General features: G+C 38.7%; 1 protein-coding gene across 2 annotated transcripts in view; it reads left to right on the top strand.

The window, feature by feature from the left end:
- Positions 1-21,996, top strand: part of PTPN4 (protein tyrosine phosphatase non-receptor type 4) — a 183,426-nt gene that overhangs the window by 158,210 nt on the left and 3,220 nt on the right. For both annotated transcript variants that reach the window (XM_081242821.1, XM_081242820.1), the window contains 8 exons: positions 5,430-5,586; positions 8,735-8,901; positions 9,718-9,808; positions 9,889-9,950; positions 12,284-12,430; positions 13,920-14,048; positions 16,702-16,850; positions 18,031-18,166. In XM_081242821.1, coding sequence (XP_081098947.1) covers positions 5,430-5,586; positions 8,735-8,901; positions 9,718-9,808; positions 9,889-9,950; positions 12,284-12,430; positions 13,920-14,048; positions 16,702-16,850; positions 18,031-18,166 — 1,038 coding nt within the window. The remainder of the gene's footprint in view (positions 1-5,429; positions 5,587-8,734; positions 8,902-9,717; positions 9,809-9,888; positions 9,951-12,283; positions 12,431-13,919; positions 14,049-16,701; positions 16,851-18,030; positions 18,167-21,996) is intronic.

Raw genomic sequence — 21,996 nt, 5'->3', positions numbered from 1 at the left:
TGTTCCCTCTCTATAACAGTTTTTAAAATCCTTGTTTTTACAAAGAAGCTAGATTCTATGAAAATAACCCCTTTAAATAGCAAAATGTAGACAGAGGTATAGTTTTTGTTTGTTTGCTTTTTTGTTGGCTTCTGTTTTCATTTAGAATTGTTTAACCTACGTTCTATTTGTCTACTTTCTTTTTAAAATATGTATTTTAAGTTCTTTATTATGAACATTCTAAGCAGAAGTAGAGAAAAGACTGCATGTACCCATGAGGATGAACCCCCTGTGCCCCCTCCTTCAGGTTCAGCACCCATAAACTTTCTGCTCGTGAGGACAATTCTTGATAAATTGTGGGTGCATCATCTTTATTGATCCTGTGTATAGCAAATATTGCTTTCAGGTCCCCATTTCTGTTGTTGTCTCCTCTGTTTAATTGCATTTCTCTTACCTAAATGGTCTCTAAGGGCTTGGAGCCAGCACCCATTGTCATTCAACCATCTCTGTGTCCTGGGAGAGGCAGGAACCTGCAGCCTGAGGGAAGAGGCTAGTTATGGGGTCTGGTGCTTTGCAGCAACCTCACAGTTGATCTGAAGATCGCAGTCAAGATTGATCAGGGATATCATGTTACATGGTTTTAGTTCTGGTTTTTAAGAACTTTGTTGGTTGCAAATAACAAGGAACTCGTGGAATACCCCTGGCTTAACCATAAATACAGAATTTATCGTATAGCTGTAGAGGTGTGTCACAAAACCCAAGGGCAGGAATGCACTCAGACTTCTAGAAAGAACTTGAAAAATCATCGGGACTCTATTTTTCATCTCTGTTTCTTTTTATGTGAATGTTTCATTCCTCTCTCTCAGTGCAAACCAGTTTGTACACTGAATTAGCTTCATTTCTCAAGCTACTCCAAATAAAATACATTCTAAATGAGAAGTGTACTTAGTAGCAGCTTCAAGCCAGGTCCTGTAATATTAGCACCGCAGACACACTGTACCTGCAGAAATGATTGTGACTCCAAAATCTGTACTAAATAGAAATTGTGTAGCTCCCACCATTCTGCCCCTCAGTCCACATGGGGGATGTGACCACCAGCAACCTCGGGATTTGTACGTTACCAGCTCAGCAACCCGGACTCATCAGGCCCCTCAGTCCAACTTACAGACTCCTAGGAAGCAGACCCTTCATAGATCCGGCTTGGACCAGATGTCCTCTTTTAAACAAATCCCTTGTGATCAGAGGTGACAAGACAGGGATGTGATGTATAAAATGACTACTGAACCTACTACACATGTGAAAGATGGGGGAAATAGTCCAAAATTATTTGTTCAGTGTGTATTGGGAAGTGTGTGTGTGTTTGGGAGTGCAGATGAGGAGATGAACGATTGCTAAGTTCTCATGTAGCAAGTAGAAAGTTAGATAATGTCTGAAATAAAAACTAAAAAATAAAATTGGAACGTTATTTAGAGATGCTGAGGTAAATACAAAAGATGTAGCTAAAATGTTGAAAGAAGATGCCTCAAAAGAGGGGGAAGAGATAGGGGAGAACATAAGAAATGGTTTCTTATCATAATAATCTTACAGACCTAGTCACCTCTGTAAACTGTGTGGCGTATAGCTTTCCCCAAAACAAAAACTTTAAGTAAAACTTATTTTTAATTAAATATGTCTTTTACCTGACGATTCCACTTTTAGGAATTACCTCTAATGAAACAGTTGGAACAAAGGATACACAAGGACGTTCATTGTTGTTTGTGAAACTTAAAAATTGGAGGGAAAATCAAAATGTGTACATCATTAGAATTGATTACATAAGTTATGCATTGCTTTGCAGCTCTTAAAATGACAGATGATATAGCATATATAAGTATGGAAATATTTTCATAAGATATAGTATTATGAAAAGTGCATATTTGACAATGGAATACTACTCAGCCGTAAAAAAGAATGAAATAATGCCGTTTGCAGCAACATGGATGGACCTAGAGATTATCATACTAAGTGAAAAGTCAGACAGAGAAAGACAAGTACCATATGATACCACTTATATGTGGAACCTAAAAAAAATGCAAATGAATTCATTTACAAAACAGAAACAGACTGCCAGACATAGAAAACAAACTTACGGGAATTCCTTGGCGGTCCAGTGGTTAGGACTCCACGCTTCCACTGCCGAGGGCACGGGTTCGATCCCTGGACAGGGAACTAAGATCCCGTAAGCCACACGGTGCAGCCATAAAAAAGAAAGAAAGAAAGAAAACAAACTTATGGCTACCAAAGGGGAAAGGGGCAGGGAGGGATAAGTTAGGAGTATGGGATTAACAGATACACACTATGATAGAGAACAAAGACCTACTGTATAGCACAGGGAACTATATTCAATAGCTTATAATAATCTGTAATGGAAAAAATCTGAAAATATATGTATATATTTGTAACTGAATCACTTTGCTGTATACCTGAAACTAAATCAACTATACTCAATTTAAAAATGCATATTATACTTTCATATGTTTGTTTTATCCATTAAAAAATAAGTTATGTAAATATAGTTAAAAAATCTGGAAACATGATAAAAAATGTTAGCAGTGTTTCATCTGGGTAGTGGAATTACTGGTATTTATTACTTGCTTCCATGTTCCCTTTTTTTTTTTTTTTTTTTGCTGCATTGGGTCTTTGTTGCTGCGGCCGGGCTTTCTCTAGGTGCGGCGAGCGGGGGCTACTCTTCGTTGCGGTGCGCAGGCTTCTCATTGCAGTAGCTTCTCTTGTTGCGGAGCACAGGCTCTAGGTGCGTGGGCTTCAGTAGTTGCAGCACATGGGCTCAGTAGTTGCAGCACACGGGCTCAGTAGTTGTGGTGCACGGGCTGTTGCTCCACGGCATGTGGGATCTTCCTGGACCAGGGCTCGAACCTGTGTTCCCTGCATTGGCAGGCGGATTCTTAACCACTGTACCACCAGGGAAGTCCGTGTCATTTTTTTAAATTGTCTGAAATCATGACAATGAGCATGTATTGCTCTTATAATTAGAAAAAACCAATAAACCTTCTTTTACTTGTATGCCAATTGTAATAGTCATAAAAGAAATATTGATTTTTCTGAACAGTGAATGTGGATAGTTTTCAATTAAGTCAAGGGTGTTCTTGAACATTCTATAGAGAGGTTCATTTCCAAACAAAATTTTATGACTATAAATTTTCTTTTTATGCTATACAGATTACTATATTGGTAATTTTTCCTTTCTGCTACATAGAACTATGTTTCATAAATAGTGACTGAATTTAGAACAAATTAAATAAATAGAAATGTGTCGTTTTTATATTACTTTATTAATTTAAAGACTATTACAGTTTTCCAGTTAGAAACCTCATTTTAGGTGATTGAGGGGAAAGGACAGTGTTTCAGATATCTTAGTGTCATTTTTTATATTGGAAACCTTCTAAAATGGATAATTTCCAAAATGATGTTTTTCCTCCTACCTGATCATATTTGAGCCAATAGCTCTTGCCCCAGCAAAATTCATTTTATCTAGGCTTGCCAGATCCGAATGAAATGCAAATAAAAAATTATCCCTGATAAAAGGCAGATTAAGTATGAGAGTGTTACTTCAGTTATAATGGGTAACCACTGTGCTATAACATTCAAAGATTTTGTTTTTTTTTAAACACTACAGGAAGTAGAGAAAGAAGCAGCTAGAGGGAATGGTCCGAACCTTAAATTTGAATTTTCCAGATTTTAATGCTTTGCATTGAAATATCTCATTTTTAAAATTTCACAACGATGAATAATTAGGACAGACACATGTTCCTTTCTCAGAGTTTCAGGTGTCTAAGATCACACACGTCATAAGCGGCCAAGGAAGAACTTGGCTCCTAGAGCAGGGCTCTTTCCACTAGTGACAGTACCTTATTGGACTTTGTGGACTTTGTTTTACAGTGAGTTTAGTTGTGCTTCCATCTTCCAAGCCTTTGCCACGGCCCTTTCTGAAAGGTGCAGCCCTATCATTTCCTTCGTGGTCTGAGTTACCCTGCAAACTTGACTCCCATGTGTTGTCATTCCTGTGTCCCTGGAGCAGGCTGTCCATATTTCTGTTGATCTCTTTTACCTTATTTACTTGTTTGTTTTCTCAGTAGAATACCGGCTGCCCTCACATGCACAGTTGTGCAGGGCTGTAAAGATAGCCGTGCAGTCTGAAACCGTACAAAGTGCCCTTGATAGTCAGTGGGGGAAATTATGTTTGTTTCCATGGCCTTTACATTTTTCATCAAAACTTTAAAATTTCTGATGCTTTCTCTTGTAAATACATAGGGAAATGAAAAAATAGTAAAACGAATGCTGATTTAGTATCCTGTAATTCCAAACATTAGAAACATTGAGAATTAAAGTGCTTTATTTCTTTGTGAAAACTTATCACAGGTAATTTGTGGACAGTGCTTGTCTCCTTGTCATACAGGTTAAATTACAGAGTGAGCATTTTTTCTTACCTTGGGAAGTGGTCATAATCCCTTCTAAGTCTGAATCCACTTCCACTTGTCCTTTGCACTTTCAGTGATGTGAAATATCTCCCACGAGTGCCTGTATTGAGAAGTTTTTCGCCAGCATCACTTCCTCAGACATCTTCATCCTTCTTGTTGCAGCCACTTTCATCATTTATGTTGATAAATTCACCTTCTCTAAATTCCTTTCCCTGCGTATCTGGGTTCTCTCAAGCAGTAGAAGTGTCAATATTTCCATAGTCAACTATTTCTTCTATAACTCAGTTTATGTTCAATTTGAATTTCACTTCCAGCACCGTCCCTTTTTGTTTCTTTGCTACACTTAACTTTTTGGCTAGCTCGCTCTTTAGATTATCCATTTTTACATGGGTTTATCACTGGGAGACAGACAAGTACCCGCTTTGCTGTCTCTGCATGAACTGAATAACCGATGCCCAACGCCAAGTCACCAGTAGCCTTTGAAAGAAGGGGTGTGATTGCTCACTGATCGTGGTGCATATTTATGATTTACATAGTGATTTTTGGACTGACATGGGCTAGCGGCGAATTTTGTACTTTATGCAGTTATTCATAATTAATTTATCACAGTAACTGAAATTTGAACCATGTTAGGAGACTGGTGTTATTTAATTCAGCTGTGGTGACTGAAATTTGTATGTATCTGGACAGTGCAAAGTGAGGGCTGCCTTGATCTGTGCACCTTGAGGATGTTAGTCTTCTCTGTATGTCTAGGTATATAATAGGGCATTAGGGGAAAAGGTATTAATGAAGAAGGAGAAAAGGATTGCCTTTGTGGGAAAGTGGGATTCCTACTTCTGTTTTCTTAATGGATGAGTGAAGAAGACTTCTACGTGTGGTTTTAGTTCTGCTGCAACGTCTATAAACGTACGTTCCTGTGCCTTACTTCCAGACAGCCAGGTGCAAATCGGAGACCTTATTCTCATCCCATTACAGGCCGACCTGTGTGTCCCTCGACTGAACGAAGGGGACCAAGTGGTGCTGATCAACGGTCGGGACGTTGCGGGACACACCCACGACCAGGTGGTCCTGCTCATCAAAGCGAGCTGCGAGAGACATTCTGGGGAGCTGGTCCTTCTGGTTCGACCCAATGGTGAGCGCTCTGTGTCGCACTGGAGGTTGTTATAATTCCTTCATGTTTGTGACTAGACACAGCGGCCGGAGCGGGCTTCTCAAAACACAGGTCACGTCACGTCAGTCTCTTGCTCAAGGCACAGCGGCTTCCGTTCACATGTGGAGTAAAATGCAAATTCTTGGCCACCTTGCCCACCCCCGGCCTTGCTCCCTCTCCTGTCATCTGTGCCGGCCTTCCCGATGGTCCTCCTGCCCGAAGCACTCCTCCTGATGTTCGTAGAACGTATACCCTCACTTCGCTCAGGTCTCTGCTCAGATGTCAGCCTCGGCGAGTTCTGTCCTGACCGCCGTGGCTGAGATTGCCTCCCTTGCCCCCAGGTGCTTGAGGAGTCCTAGGTCCTTCCTCAGATATACTTGCTGTTCCACGTGTAGAAAGCCCTGCAACAAGCTAGAGTTTGGTTTCTTCGACAATCTCACAAATATGCTGCCACATGGAGCGCTCAGGGGCTCCTGAAGCCGTCCATTGCCCCTTTGGACAGTGTTCCTAGTTCTCTCACTTTGTGCACTGCAGAATACATGTGGTGCGGAGTAAGCGCAGCCTCAGCAGTGTCCCGAGAAGGGTTTTAGCAGAAACTGTGCCTTCCCTCCAGGCTCACAGTCCCAGGCCCTCAGACTGTGCTCATAATGGCACTGCTGTGGGTCCCACGACGCTCACCAGTCCCCTCTGAGAAGCATTCGTAAATGCCATACCTCCTCCTGGCAGGAGACACGCTCTTCTCGTTTCGTTCCCAGCAGTTACTGTAAATCACAGTTTTAGCCAAAAGAGTGACTACTGGTTAGGGCCACATCACCAGTTACATACCATAGGGAAGTAAAGTGTGATTAGACCTCTACCGATTCTCCCCACGTACCCATTTTGCCTCTTGGGTACAAACAGACATTTTCATTTTACCTTCCCTGCAGGCAGACCTTGGAGATATTGCAGGTTCGGTTCCAGACTACCACAATAAAGAAAATATCGCAATAACGAAAATACCGCAGTAAAGCGAGTCACATGACTTTTTTGGTTTCTCAGTTCATATAAAAGTTATGTTTACACTATACTGTAGTCTGTTAAGTGTGCAATAAATCACATTTTCTAAAAAAAAAATATACATACCTTAACTTAAAAATACTTTATTGCTAAAAATTGCTAACCATCATCTGAGCCTTCAGGGAGTCATAATCTTTTTTGCAATAGTAAATCAAAGATCATTGATCATAGAGCACTATAACAAATACAATAATAATGAAAAAGTTTGAAATATCATGGGAATTACAAAAATATGACACAGAGACACGAAGTAAGCAAATGCTGTTGGAAAAACAGCACCAGTACACTTGCTTAACACAGGGTTGCCATAAACCTTCAATCTGTTTAAAAAAAAAAAAACCCATAGTTATCTGAGAAACGCAATGAAACGAGTTTTGCCTGTACTTTGTGTTTTTCTGTGTTCATGGTTTAGAATTGGCGTTCTAGGAAAATTCAGAGGACTTCAACAGAACATTCTATCTTGACTTTTAAAGGAACTCATTTGTTTAGATCTGTTATTTAGGTGATTCATTTTTAGGCATTTTCTGTCACATAAAACAACTTAAATTTCACACTAAGAATCACCTCTCAATTTGTTTTTTTCTGTTTTCTCTTGATAACAGATCCTAAAGAACTTAATAATTATATTAGCTAATAGTTTTTAAATGCTTTCCATAGACCTGAGCTCTTTTATATATTCTCATTTAACCTTTACAGCCATCCAATGAGATAGATAAATTATCCCCATTTTATAGTTGAAGACATTTAAGCACCAAGACATTTCAGTTATCTGCTCACAAATTCATGACTAGTACAGAGGCAGAATATGAACAAAAGTCTGTATAATGGAAAAGGCATGGCCTTTTTGCAATTCCAAATCACTCCATTTATACTTTAAATTAGGAGAGGAACCCACCTAGGGCCTACATTTTTTGGCAAGGATCTTTCTAATATTGCTTTATTATCAAAATCTAGACCAGGATTCATTTTCAGTGTGGGTCTGTCATGTCTATTTTTAAAAAAATACTGTATAATCAAAATTTTAAATTACGTTTGCCAAGACGTAGCTTGTTTTTCCTGGTGTTTTCCCCTTTAAATCTTATTTCTTCTTAGACAACTTGCATTTCCATCTTTTTGTCTTTACATTCTTCATTTCAGAAATCTGTTCTTCTCAAAAGTGCATATGTATTTGAGCAGGAACAAAACTTCTTAAACAAGGCCAGAAGCTTGACTGCATCCTTAAGGGGCTCTTCTCTGCTTCAGCTTTGCCTTTTCCCATGGGGGTCAGGATTTTGTGGGACCAAGGTCACAGCGTCTGTGACCTCCCCTTCCTTTTAGACCACCTTTTTCAACCCTCAGTTCTCTGACCAAATAACTCTGAGCCCATTCCTGGGCCTCTGTGGCCATTTTTCCCAGATCCGTTCTCCCAAGGGTTGATCACATGATATAGGCCAACAGGGTAGCGCAGAGGAAGCAATTTCCAAAGGGGTGTAGAATGGGCCTCCGTGTGGGCTGCGAGGTTCAGGGTGTGCTTATAGGCCCCCACGTTGAAGAGTGGAGCTGAGGGCGGCCTAAGGGCCACAGTCTAGGGGTGGCTCCCCTCACCGCCACAACCACGCATTCTGGCCTAGAATTCTCCTTTGAAATCTGACCTCTTAAGTTGTTTGGTAGATACATCAAGGAACGAGAATAGAAAGTATTTTGTTTAGCATTCTGTTCCGCTTATGGGTAGCTTTTCACGTCTAGACCTATGGTGTGTATAGGCCTCTATTGCTGCTCTCATCCCAGGTCCACAGATTACAGATCCGGATCCAGATTAAAGAGCTGCTTCTTGGCCTTCCTCTGTTTCCTGCTGTCTCTTCAAGTTACAGACATTTTCAGCAATGTGGCCAAGAGCCTTCTTTTCCCCAGAGGTACTTCTTCTACTCCACAGCCACTCTCAACCCATACACAGTGGCCCCAGACTCAGATCTGATGAGTTAGGAATAAGTGAATATTTTTCCTGACACAAAATTAAATAATATCTGGTAAATTCCTTTTGCCAACTCATTAAGGTTTCCATGAGGCTTTTTCGGTTTTGGTTTTGGTTTTGTAGCTGTGTATGATGTAGTGGAAGAAAAGCTAGAGAATGAGCCGGACTTCCAGTACATTCCTGAGAAAGCCCCGCTAGATAGCATCCATCAGGATGACCATTCCCTGCGGGAGTCGATGGTCCAGCTGGCTGCGGGGCTTATCACTGGATCAGTGCTGACACAGTTTGATGTAAGTAACGTGGTGTGGGAAAGGTGTTTGCCTGTATTTTCATGGCTTCTTAACTGCCTAATCTACTGTCAGTTAAAATGTATAAACCTAAATATTATTCTGAGAAATACTTGATATAAAAAGAATTCTAAAGTGCAAAGTTTTAAAAAATTGCTTCCAAAATACTAGCTATGGTTTCATTAATAGATATCTGTTTAAAACAGAGGGATAAGGAGGTTTTATAGGTATGTCATCAAGCTGTGTTTTCTCTGTAATTAAATAGCTGTTTTTATGAAAGGTTGCAGATAGACTATTATAGATGTAAAAATACTGAGTTAAAGGAAAACAATTTTTGTACCTTGTACATAAAAATATGTACCTACCTCATATTTAATCCTTCTCTAATTTTTGTCAGTGTAGTTAGCCATCATTAATATTTGTTGCTCTGAAGTGTATGTTGTAGATAGGTGACTAAAATATTTAGGACACGTCAATTTTTCTTTTAAATATCTCTAAAGTAAATGAAAGCTAGGTGTTTCCTACAGATTTGCTATTTAAAACTTCAGGTACTTTTGCTGTAAGGAAAATTGTTTTTACTTTTTTACTATTTTTCAAAATATATATAGTTCATGTCAGAGATTTTGCAAAATTCAGCTTTGCAAATCTGGTTCAATACCTTACTAAACCTAAGGTACATCATTGTATAGGTGTGGTATTCCAAGGAAAAAAACCTGTTTCTTGATAGCATATAAAGAAGTCAGGAAAACAAAAACAAAAACAAAATAGAAACTCTTGATGGCTTTCTGGACGTGTTCTTTTTTTTTTTTTTTTTTTTAGCAACTATATCGGAAAAAACCTGGAATGACGATGTCTTGTGCCAAATTACCTCAGAACATTTCCAAAAATAGATACAGAGATATTTCGCCTTGTGAGTATCTGCCCTCTCTGTATGTTATGTTTAATCTTTTTAACATAACTTTATTAAAACATTCTTTTAAATTTTTTCAGATGATGCTACACGGGTCATTTTAAAGGGTAAAGAAGACTATATCAATGCAAATTATATAAATGTAAGTTTTTTAAAATTATGCCTTTGTCATTTGGAATAAGAGGGACCACTATAAACTTTGAGATTTATTCCAGAATCCATGAATAATGACAAATCAACTCTTTTAGTATGTACCTCTGATAAGGACTTTTTTTAAAGTAAAACTATTATACTGTTATAACACTTAGAAAAATAATAGAAACAAAGAAAAATAACAGAAACAAACACTTAAATGAATAATGTGCTCAACTTAATTTACATAAAGTACAAGTCAGAACTGCAAGGAATTACTACCATTTTTCACCTATTAGATTGAAATATCAAAAAGTTTGATAATACCCTATACATGTCTACAGCCTTTGTCTGAAACCTTGGGGTCAAATATGCTTTGGGATTCAGAATTTGGAGGATTTTTGAAAGGTTACTCGGTGCATATACTGTAATAAGTAATGTCCCTAGCAGGCTATGGGACATTACCCTATAATCAATATGTTGATATTCAACAGCAAACAAACTATGGATATTCCCATGAAATAGGACTGATAGACTATAAACAGGTTCATGTCGGATATTGTTACCAAATGAGTCCAGGTTAGGTTAGGTATACCAAAAAAAAAAAAAAAAGAGAGAGACAAACTTTTAACGCTTCAGAACATTGGGAGTTTCAGAATGTGGAGAAAGGATTTTGGATTATTAAGGAGTTTACTGAGGAACAAGCATTCCTCATACATTCTTGGTGGAAGTATAAATAGGCACAACCTCTTTGGAGAGCCATTTGGAGCCATCTGTTAAAATTTTAAATGCAGGGCTTCCCCGGTCGCACAGTGGTTAAGAATCCTCCTGCCAAGGCAGGGGACACGGGTTCGAGCCCTGGTCTGGGGAGATCCCACATGCTGCGGAACAACTAAGCCCGTGCACCACAACGACTGAGCCTGCGCACCTAGAGCCCGTGCTCCGCAACAAGAGAAGCCACCGCAATGAGAAGCCCGCGCACTGCAAAGAAGAGAGCTGCCGCTCGCTGTGACTAAAGAAAGCCTGCGTGCAGCAACAAAGACCCAACGCAGCCAAAAATAAAATAAATTAATTAATTAAAAAAAATTTTTAAACGCACATGCACTTTGATCCAGCATTCTCATTTCTTCCTGTTGCCTATACAAATACATTTCTTCATGTGTGCAAAAATGTTAGGTCTACAAATTATTCAGTGTAGCCTTGGTTATGATAGCAGATAAATTGGCCGCAACTTAAATGTTATATGAATTTATGGTAAGTTTATACAGTAGAGCCATTACACAGTATGAAATCTTGTGTACTAATCGGACATGATTTTAAAGGTAAAGTAGAAAAAAGAGAAACAAGATGCAGAACAACATTATATGCTACCATTTATATTTTACAGAAAAACGGAAAGTAGTTTTACGTGTACATTTGTGTGTCGTGTGTAGTATATCTTCAAAAGGATATGATAGGAGCTAGGAAAAAGGATTGCCCTCCTGAGTGTAAACTGGAGGCTGGGATGGGAAGGAGACTTCTTTCCTCACCCTTTGGTATCCTTCTGGTTGCCATGTACACGTCACCTTTTCTTTTTTTTAATTCAGTCTTAAAAATATAATAAGGTGATGGTTCATCCTCCCCAAATACTTACAGTCTTACTTTCTGAAAATAATGAACTTAAAATATTTTTCCAATCTTTTCATGTTATATATATTATATATATAATTATGTGCATATTACATAATATTTATACATCACATTATACATATATACACATATATAATATGAAAAATCTAAACTAAAGCCAATGGCAGAATTTTTGCTCCTCACAAAATTTACTAATAAGCTGGTTAGAGACAGTTTTTTTTCTTTTCCATTATAATTTATTACAAGATATCGAATATAGTTCCCTGTGCTATACAGTAGGTCCTTGGTTTTTTTATGTATTTTATATAATGTGTATATGTTGATCCCAAACTCCTAATTTATCCCCTGCCTTTTCCCTTTGGTAACCATAAGTTTGTTTTCTATGTACAGGCAAACATTTTTTATTTCTATATCAATTCTCTGCCTCTGAAACAGGATTCTCTGTAAAGCTGCGCTTAAAAAAACCATAGGAGCGCTTTGGAAAATATTTAAATTCCTCTTTCCACTGACTGAAAGATAAATATGTATAACTGCTGCACGTTGCCAAGAAATTTCTGCTACAAATAAAATAAATTGTTGATAAAGATTTGTTTTACTCACTTTGCAATTTATTGAGATTAGTTGTATTCAGTTATCATTCAGTAGATGATTTTCATGTGTTTGATCCTAGTAAAAAGTAATAATGCGAACGATTTTGTTTTTGTGTCCTTTTAGATGGAAATTCCTTCCTCTAGAATAATAAATCAGTACATCGCTTGCCAAGGGCCGTTGCCACACACCTGTACAGACTTCTGGCAGATGGCATGGGAACAAGGCTGCTCCACGGTCGTGATGCTCACCACACAGGCCGAGCACGGCAGAGTAAGTCACGCCGCCCAGAGCTTTTCTAGGCTGCGTCGCGTGCACAGGCAAGAGAGCCACGTCGTGTGGTCTCTTCTGTCACCTTTAAACGTCCTTTCTTACGGGGTCGTGATTAAAATCATCATGGATAAGCGCTTAACTGTGACTGACACATAATAAGTATGTTATAATAAATGTGATATAAGTGTTAGCCATTATTATTTAAATGGACTAATATATACTTGATAAGGGATTTGTATCTAGAATATATAAAGAATTCATACAGCTTAACCATAAAATAACAAATACCCCATTTAAAAATGGCTAAAGAATCTGAATAGATGATTCTGCAAAGAAGATATTCAAATGGCCAATAAGGTCACGAAAAGCTGCTCAGCATCGTTAGTCATCAGGGAAATGAGAATCAAAGCCACCATGCGATACCACGTCATATCTAGTAGGGTGGCCAAAGTAAAGATGACAGAAAATAACCCGTGCTGGTGATGATGTGGCGACAGTGGAACCTCCTGTACCGCTGGTGCGTTTGTGAAATGGTGCAGCTGCCTTGGAAGACAGCCTGTCAGCTCTTAAGAGGCTAAACGCAGAGGGACTGTAACTCAGCAGTGTCACTCCTAGGAATACCCGAGAGAATTAAATCCACGTCCACACAAAAACTGGTGCACAGATGTTCACAGCTGCATTATTTTTAATAGCCCCAACGGGGGAGAAAACCCAGATGTACCAGATAAAATGTGGTATGTTCATACGGTTGAATATTATTTGGCAATAAAAAGGTATGAAAAAACGATACATGCTGCAACATGGATGAACCTAGAAAACATTGTACGAAGTGAACAAAGCAGTCACCAAAGACCGCGTACCTTATGATTCTGTTATATGTGATGTCCAAAGTAGGCCATAGGGGACAGAAAGTAGATTAGTGGTCACCCAGGCCTGGCGTAGAGGGAGGAGAGGGGGCCGGGGGACGTGCAGGGATTACTAAGGGCTGTGGGTCTTCCTTTGGGGGTGAGGAAAATGTTCTAACAGTGATTGTGGTAATGGTTACACAGCTCTGTGAGTATACTAAAAACAATTGAATAGTGTTTGTTAAATGGGTAAATTGAATGGTATGTGAATTGTATGTCATGAAACCTTTTTTTTAAATCTTAATTATGAAAATAAATGGATTGCATTTGGCATTTTAGTTGAAGATTCTTTCTCATTGTTAACTTAAATCTAAATTAGTGTAATGGTAAAACAATGGGTGGAAGCTTGTTGTAAACAGGATATTTGCAGTCTCAAAATATATCCAAACAGACTATTATTACAAAGAGAAAAAGTGACAAAGAAGAAAAACGATACTAGTTGGTAGATCTAGGTGAAGGGTATATGAGAGTTCATTAAATTATTCTTGTCACTTTTCTGTAAGTTTGAAAGTTCTTGAAAATTAAAACATTTAAAAAATTGGCGAACCTGAATTATGTATATTTCTAAAATCTATTGATACCAGGTTAAGTGTCACCAGTATTGGCCGGAGCCCACAGGAAGTTCATCCTATGGGTGCTACCAAGTCACGTGCCACTCAGAAGAAGGAAACACTGCATATGTCTTCAGGAAGATGACGCTGTTTAACCAGGAGGTACGGAGGCAGGGCGTCTGTTGGTCAGAGCTGTTTTGTTTAAGGTAGAGGCTTTGACAGATGAAAATGTTTTTAGTCTGAGTCCTAGTTACGAAGGAATATTAAAAACTTGCTGAACTATTTGCTTCATTGGGATACTTCGGAATCTTATGAAATGTGTTCTCCTACTATAATGTTTCCAATTTCTGTAGGTAAATACGAATGATCAGTGAAAGAATTGTCTAGTAAATAATACTTATTACTATTAATATTGTACTCTTCCTATTCATAAAAATTATACCAGGGTGTTGGCTGTCGATTTTTTCCTCCACGTATTGTCGGTAAGGTATTGGAGTCCACCTGTAGAAATGGAAAGAGCAATTGAAAGCTATCAAATTATTCCCCTTTCTTAAGAGTGGAAGAGAGCAGTTTCACAGTCTTCTCAGTGTTAAGGAGGAAAAGATCGTAGGCAGGACCTTCTGACCTCACACAGATTATAGCTTTCAAATTGTTGGTTTTTCTTACTGCTGCCTGGGTCACTCCACGTGGCTTCCAGATCAAAGCCAGAGTGGAAACCGATGAGGAAACGACGGCTCCGTAAGCCAGCTGGGAGATGTGTGGAGGGCAGCACGTGCCTGTCCTGTTGGGCTGCCAGAGCCGGGACCAGCCACCTTGGGCAGAGGGGTGGTAGGGGCTTTGGGGGCTGAAGGCAGAAAGAAGTGATGCTAGAGAAGAGCAGACAGTACAGCATCCACGGCCAAGCCGTTGGAGACGAGACCACGTCTCCCCGGTCCCACGCGCAGGCCGCCGCCACCGCACCCCTCCCCAGGGTGATTACAGGAGTCCAGTGAGACAAGGCCTTACTGACCAGAAAGGGAAGGAGCGCCACGTTGTGCTGAAGGGTAAAGCTGGATAAAGCTAAAGTTACAAGAAAATAAAGTTTTCAGACTCTTACGGGCTAGAGATAGGAGAATGAATTTTGGGTTTGGGCGTGGACACTGTAGAGCTCGTGGTTGTATGACAAGGCAAGCCAATAAGCTGGTTCTTCACTTTCCTAAATAGACCTGACGGATGAGCTTGTAGAGGGTTGCATCAGGTGGTATGTGTATCCCATCGTTCTCCACCGGCAGATTATCCATAGCAGTTGTATATATTTTAGTGGCTTTTCTTTGCAACGCTGAGTACCTCAGAACTATGCTAAGACAAAAAATTAGTTTCTAATGTTGGAGCCAATTATAATTGGGAAAATTAACTTGCTACCATCAGTACATCCATACATGGGTAGATAGATGAATAGACAGATAAATGCTACCCCAAAACTTAATAAAATATGATTTTACCTTACCCATTCTTGTAGATTATTGGTACCGTTAAGTTCTTTTGTTAACAATAATAGTCAAAGGTAATCTGTGCTAGATACCTTCAGTTTATCTGAAAAATTACTTATCAAATTAAACTGAGGTCTCTGGGAATTCTTCTCTCTTAATTACCTTACTTTCACATTCTTTTCTGGAAGCTCCATCTAATGTAAACGATAGTAACCAGATTTCATAGTGTTGAATGACTATAGCTACCAAGTATTGAGCATATGATTCCAAACAGCTGTGATTGGGTGCTTTGCAGGTCCTCTCACTGAATCCTTTTAACATATATCCCTCTGAGGTGTCGATGTCATTTTCATTTTTCAGTTGGAGAAAGTAAGGCTCTGAATTAGCAGCTTAACTGGCAAAGTTGACATTTGAGCCAAGATGTATAAATTCAGTACCTTACTTTCTTCATTATACCAACTTTTGGCTCCCCAAAAAGAATTACGTCCTGATTGATTTTGTGTTTTTATGCTCTCCAGTTTTTAACCTACATTTATTTTGAGATTTTATTTTTCCTGATTTCCATAATTTCACTTGCATTTATCAATAAGTATTAGCCCAACTTTGTTCATTAAAAAAAAATTTTTTTTTTTTTACCTTACCTTTTTTGCTCACCTAACAATTCTTTAGTTTTCTTTTAAACATTTCTCTGGGATCTTAATCTGTTTTTGCCTGTTTACTTGATTATCATCCTAAAAATACTCTCCAAATACAGAAATTGAGTTGTAAGAAGAGTAATAATCCAAGTGACTGATACTTAAATGGGTACAGCTGTTTCTGTAAAATGGTTTCTTTCCTTTTCCTTGAACTTTTGGGTTTTATTGAGTTTATACATTACTTTTTTGGCAGGGCGGAATGAGAGTGGTTTCTTTTGCTTTTCTTTTGTTTTTTTAAAAATTTATTTATTTATTTTTGGCTGCGTTGGGTCTTCGTTGCTGTGCGCGGGCTTTCTCTAGTTGCAGCAAGGAGGGGCTACTCTTCGTTGCGGTGTACGGGCTTCTCATTGCAGTGGCTTCTCTTGTTGTGGAGCATGGGCTCTAGGCGCACGGGCTTCAGTAGTTGCGGCTTGCGGGCTCTAGAGCGCAGGCTCAGTAGTTGTGGCGCACAGGCTTAGTTGCTCCGCGGCATGTGGGATCTTCCCGGACCAGGGCTCGAGCCTGTGTCCCCTGCACTGGCAGGCGGATTCTTAACCACTGCGCCACCAGGGAAGTCCATTGCTTTTCTCCTAAAATTAAAGTGACATGAATATTTGTTTATATTTTAAGGATTATTTCTAAGTCAGGTGCATAATTTTTCATTATACGTAGAAAAATGAGAGTCGTCAACTCACTCAGATCCAGTATATAGCCTGGCCCGACCATGGAGTCCCTGACGATTCAAGCGACTTTCTGGATTTTGTTTGCCATGTACGAAGTAAGAGGGCCGGCAAGGAAGAGCCTATTGTTGTTCATTGCAGGTATTTTGTTTTCTGTCTATTATGATTTGAGTAACTGACTAGATGTGTCATTTTTAAAAGGGAATACGTATTATATTTTGTCCTTCAGTTATGGTTGTCACTCTGATAGATCTCGAAGCTAGGCTCTGAAGGTAGAAGGCAAAGGGTATGTTTTAACAGATGATTGACAGAAATTTTATCATAAGAAGTAAGAAAAATACTCACTGCGCTGATTCTTGGCAGTTTGTCTTCTTCATAGTTATGTCTTAAAGTTAATGGTTTCACAGATTTGATGAAATACAGCATTGCAGGAGCTAGGCTGCATCCTGAGGTTTGGACTTCCCGCTCCCGGCCCCTCCTAGGACGTTTGGTGAGCATGTCACCTCCTTGGAGCGGCGCTGCCCAACCCTCTCAGGAGGGACCACTTCCAAGAGCCCCGGTGAGTGGCGGCTCACACCCTCCTTCCTTTCGCACTGAGCCCTTCTGCCCTCAAGGGACCAGATACAGTGCTGCAGCCTTGTAGAGATTAGGAGCCAGAAGTTATTTTCTCCTTATCCAAGTGGTTTATTCAGAGGATGTATTAAGGTATCTCTTTATCCTTAAACTTTCCAGCACTTTTTAAGAGCAGACTTTCAAATCATCACAACACACTGTAGACCAAATATTGGAGAGGCAAAATGGCAGGAGTGGTGGACACGTTTGGCTGTTTCATATCCTTAGTTCCCAGGAGCTACTTTACCCACATTCACAGAGTACTTCACAAAGGTGTTCTTAACTATGTCAGTGGTGAAGTTTAATGAAAATTAAATTTGGTTTTAAAAATTGATTTTTGAGTGTGTAAAATAGTTGTCTTTTGTACATTTGTTAATGATTTATTATTGTAATTCTCTTATTTTGCATTTTAGAGCTGTTTGTCCAATAAGCTTCTATACCTTGTTCAGATTTTAAAAACTGAAGTGTAACTTTCAAAATTGTATATTTGCAACTAATAGTGCGGGAGGGGTGGTTACAAACCATATAATCTGTATTAAGTGACTTTTTTTTTTTTGGTTTCCAAAATAGTTTCCAGTTGGCTTGCTACTTTTGTTAATATAAAACATTAAAATCAGATTGTTCTTCTACTGTAATATGATTCAGTACAAAAGGCACAAGAAGTGTAACAGAATTGTATCAGACCTTGCCCCATATTTGTCTTTTTTAGTGCTGGCATTGGAAGAACCGGGGTTCTTATTACCATGGAAACAGCCATGTGTCTCATTGAATGCAATCAGCCAGTTTATCCACTAGATATTGTGAGAACAATGAGAGACCAACGAGCCATGATGATCCAAACGCCTGTAAGTACTGCGTACCTCATGTATGAGTGTGCATTCTCAACGTGATGAGTTTTGTTATCAGTATATATTTCAAACCATACTTTTCTCTTTTTAATTCTCTGCCAGGAGCTAATAACCCTAGCACAAGGACCAGCAAATACTGCCAGTGAGCCAAACTCGCCACTTGTGTTTATAAATAAAGTTTTATTGGAAACAGCCACAGGCATTTGTTTACATGTTGTCTATGGCTGCTTTCACATTACAGTAGCAGAGTTGAGAAGTTGCAGCAGGCACCATGTGATTGCAAAAACGAAAATTTGCTATCTGGTCTTTTACAGAAAACGTTGGCCAACACCACCCTATCATGCTAGTTCTGGACTGCCTAAACAGGTGCAGAGGAGGAATGTGCTCTGGGTTACTTAGTCAGATGGAGTGCTGGGAACGATAGTGTCCCTAGACTGGAGAATCTTGATAGACCTGTTTTCAGTGAAACAGCTGTGGGGAAATTGCCTTTCTTTTTTACATAAGAGCTTAAATTGCAACAACAAAAATCATCGACATTAAGCTACTAACTTACTATATTCTATACTGACTCTGAATTATGCTCCAAGAATCAGAAGAGGAATCATGGAATTTTAGAGTTAACGCTAAGATTATTTTTTATATTAAGCCATTGTGAAATGTTAGCACTGTTGGTGGCATTAAGGTTACTTAAGTGAACTGACCTATGTGGTAAGTACCTGTCATTTTTTTAGCTTTTAATTACGGAAAATTTCAAACATACACAAAAACAGACGATATAATGTAATGAACACTGTGTTGCATACTCAGCTCCAGCACTGGCCGTGGCGCTTCCTTCATACTCCTGTTCTCCCCATATTTGAAGCAAACCCTACACGTCGTATTGTTTTGTCCATACATATTCTAGTGTGTCTCTCTAAAAGAGAAGGAGTGTTTTTTCCTTCTAAACGAAACCACAACACCGTTATCACACCAAAGTATAATTAACAGTAATTCCCTAATATTAGCAATAGCCAGTATTCAGATTTCCAGTTGTCTCATATAAATCATGTCTTTTTAAACTTTAGAACAGCTTTATATAATTCACGCCATAAAATTCACCCTTTTTAACAAGTGTACATTTCACTGGTTTTTTTTATATCACGGAGTTTGGCAAACGTAATTGCTATCTAATTTTAGCACATTTTTATCACCCCAAAGAAGACACCCTGTGCCCATTTTTCCCTGTTACCTTCCCCAAGCTTCCCCCAACCTAGCCGTAGGCAGCCATTAATCTACTTTCTGTCTCTGTAGGTTTGCCTGTTCTGACCTTTCATGTGAATGGAATCATATAATTTGATCTTTCATAAATAATTGGCTTCTTTTAATTAGCATAATATTAAAAGGTATATACATTCTGTAGCATATATCATATCAGTATTTCATTCCTTATTCACATTCATCTGTTGATGGAAATTTACATTGTTTCCACTTCTTGACTATTATAATGAATAATGCCATAAGTATTTGTGTATACGTTTTTGTTTATAAATGTTTTCATTTCTCTTGGGTATATACCCAGGAGTGGAATTGCTGGGTCATATGGTGACTCTGTTGAACCTTTTGAGGAACCATCAGACTGTGTTCCTAAGCAGGTGCACCATTTTGCAGTCCCCTGGCAGTGTGTGAGGGTTCTATTTTCTCCACATCATTGTCATCACTTGTCATTATCTTTTATTTTAGCCTTCCTAATAAATATAAGGTGGTATCTTGTGGTATATAAAGTGGTATCTTGTGGTTTTGATTTGCATTTCCGTAATAACTAATGATATCAAGCATCTTTGCATGTGGCCATTTATTTGTATACCTTGTTTCGAGAACTGTCCAAATCTTTTGCCAGTTTTTCAATTTGTTTTTTTGTTTTATTGTTGAATTGTAAGAGTTCTTTATATTTTCTAAAAACAAGTCGCTTATAGTTCTATGGTTTGCAAATGTTTTCGTTTACGCTATTCTTTCACTTTCTTGATTAAGTCATTTGAAGCACAAAAGTTTTTAATTTTGATTACATCCAGTTTTGTTTTGTTTTTAATCACATACACTTTTGGTGTCATAGCTAAGAAATCATTGCGTAACTTAAGGTCACAAAGATTTATTCCTGTTTTTTCTTCCAAGAGTTTTATAGTTTAGCTGTCACATTTAAATGTCACATCCATTTTGAGTTCATATCTGCATGTGGTGTGAGGTAGGGGTCTACCTTCATTCTTCTGCATGTGTATCTCCAGTTGTCTCAGCCCCATTTGTTGAAAAGACTGTTCTTTCCCCATGAATTGTCTCTGGGTCCCTTGACCACAAATGTAAAGGTTTACTTCTGGACTTCAAGTTGTATTCCATTGATTTATATGTCTGTTCTTATGTTAATACCACACTGTCTTGATTACTATAAATTTGTAATAAAATTTGAAGTCAGGAAGCCTATATCTTGCAACCCTGTTCTTCTTTTTCAAGACTGTTTTGGCTACTCTGGGCCCCTTGCATTTCCATATGAATTTTAGAATCAGTTTGTCCTCTCTGCAAAAAAAGCAAGACAGGGATTGCATTAAATCTATAGATCATTTTGGGGAGTGTTGCCATCTTAATGATATTCCGTCTTCAAAAGCATGAACACAAAATGTCTTTCCATTTATTTATGTCTTCATTAATTTCCTTCAACAGTGTTTTGTATTGCACAGTCTTATCATTCTTTTGTTAAATGTATTCTTAAGTTTTTTTTAGTCTTTTTGGTCCTATTGTAAGTGTACTTGTTTTCTTGATTACATTTTAGGACTATTCATTGCTTGGATATAGAAATAAAACTGATTTTGCATATTGATCATGTGTCCTGCAACCTTGCTAAAGTCATTTATTAACTCTAATAATTTTCTGTATGCACGAAAGTAGATTCTTTAGGATTCTCTACATACAGATCATGCCATTTGCAAATAGAGACAGTTTACTTCTTCCTTTCCAGTATAGATGCCTTTGTTTTCTTTTCATCTTTTCTGGCCCTGGCCAGAATCTCCAGTACAGTGTTTTGATTGGTCTGTGTGTCTCCTAAACCTCTTTTAATCTGTGTCTTCCTCCTATGTCTCTCTTCTTTCTTCTTTCAATTTATTCGATGAACAAAACAGGTTGTTTGTGCTACTTGTTCTCCCATGGTCTGGATTTTGCTGACTGTGTTCCCAAGATGGTGTTCTCTGTCTTTTCCAGAACTGGTAAATGTATCTGTAGGTTGCAGCAGCTTCCTTCGGGGGTACATGATGTCTGTGTCTTCCTTTTTGTGATGTTAGCAGCCTTGGGTGATCAATGCCTGCATCATTAATTCATTGGGCTTGCAAAATGACAATATTCTATCGTTCCTTTTTTATTTATTAGTTGGAATACTTCTTTAAAGAGAAACTTCTCATCTGCTGTTTGGTTAACCAGTGGTACAGTCTGTATAGGAAAGACAAGATTAACACTTGATGCTTTCCCTTTATTTATAAGTTTTCAATATAATGAGTTGGTTCATTGGCCTCTCCAGGGTTGGTTCGTCCCCATTTCCTTGGGGCCAGTTCTCGGAATTGTGGCAGCTTAGGTCATGGCTACAGCCTGGTCATCGTGTAGTTCACTTCTTCCACCTGGCGGGGGTTTCAGTATCTATAAGACAGTTCACAGGATACGGCTCAGAATATTCTCTACAGCCCTTGAGGAGGAACTAAAGGTCCCTGACTCTGCTTAATGACTATATGATTATCCAGTTGCCTTTGACTGTTTTCCATTGTTTCTGCATTTTCTCATTTCTCTGATTAAACTTACTCTTGGGCTAAATTTTT

The sequence above is a fragment of the Mesoplodon bidens genome (genome assembly GCF_964165515.1).
Source record: "Mesoplodon bidens genome assembly, chromosome: 8".
Classification (NCBI taxonomy): domain Eukaryota; kingdom Metazoa; phylum Chordata; class Mammalia; order Artiodactyla; family Ziphiidae; genus Mesoplodon; species Mesoplodon bidens.
Note: the sequence above shows the minus strand (reverse complement) of the source record. Positions and strands in the feature narration are given on the sequence as shown.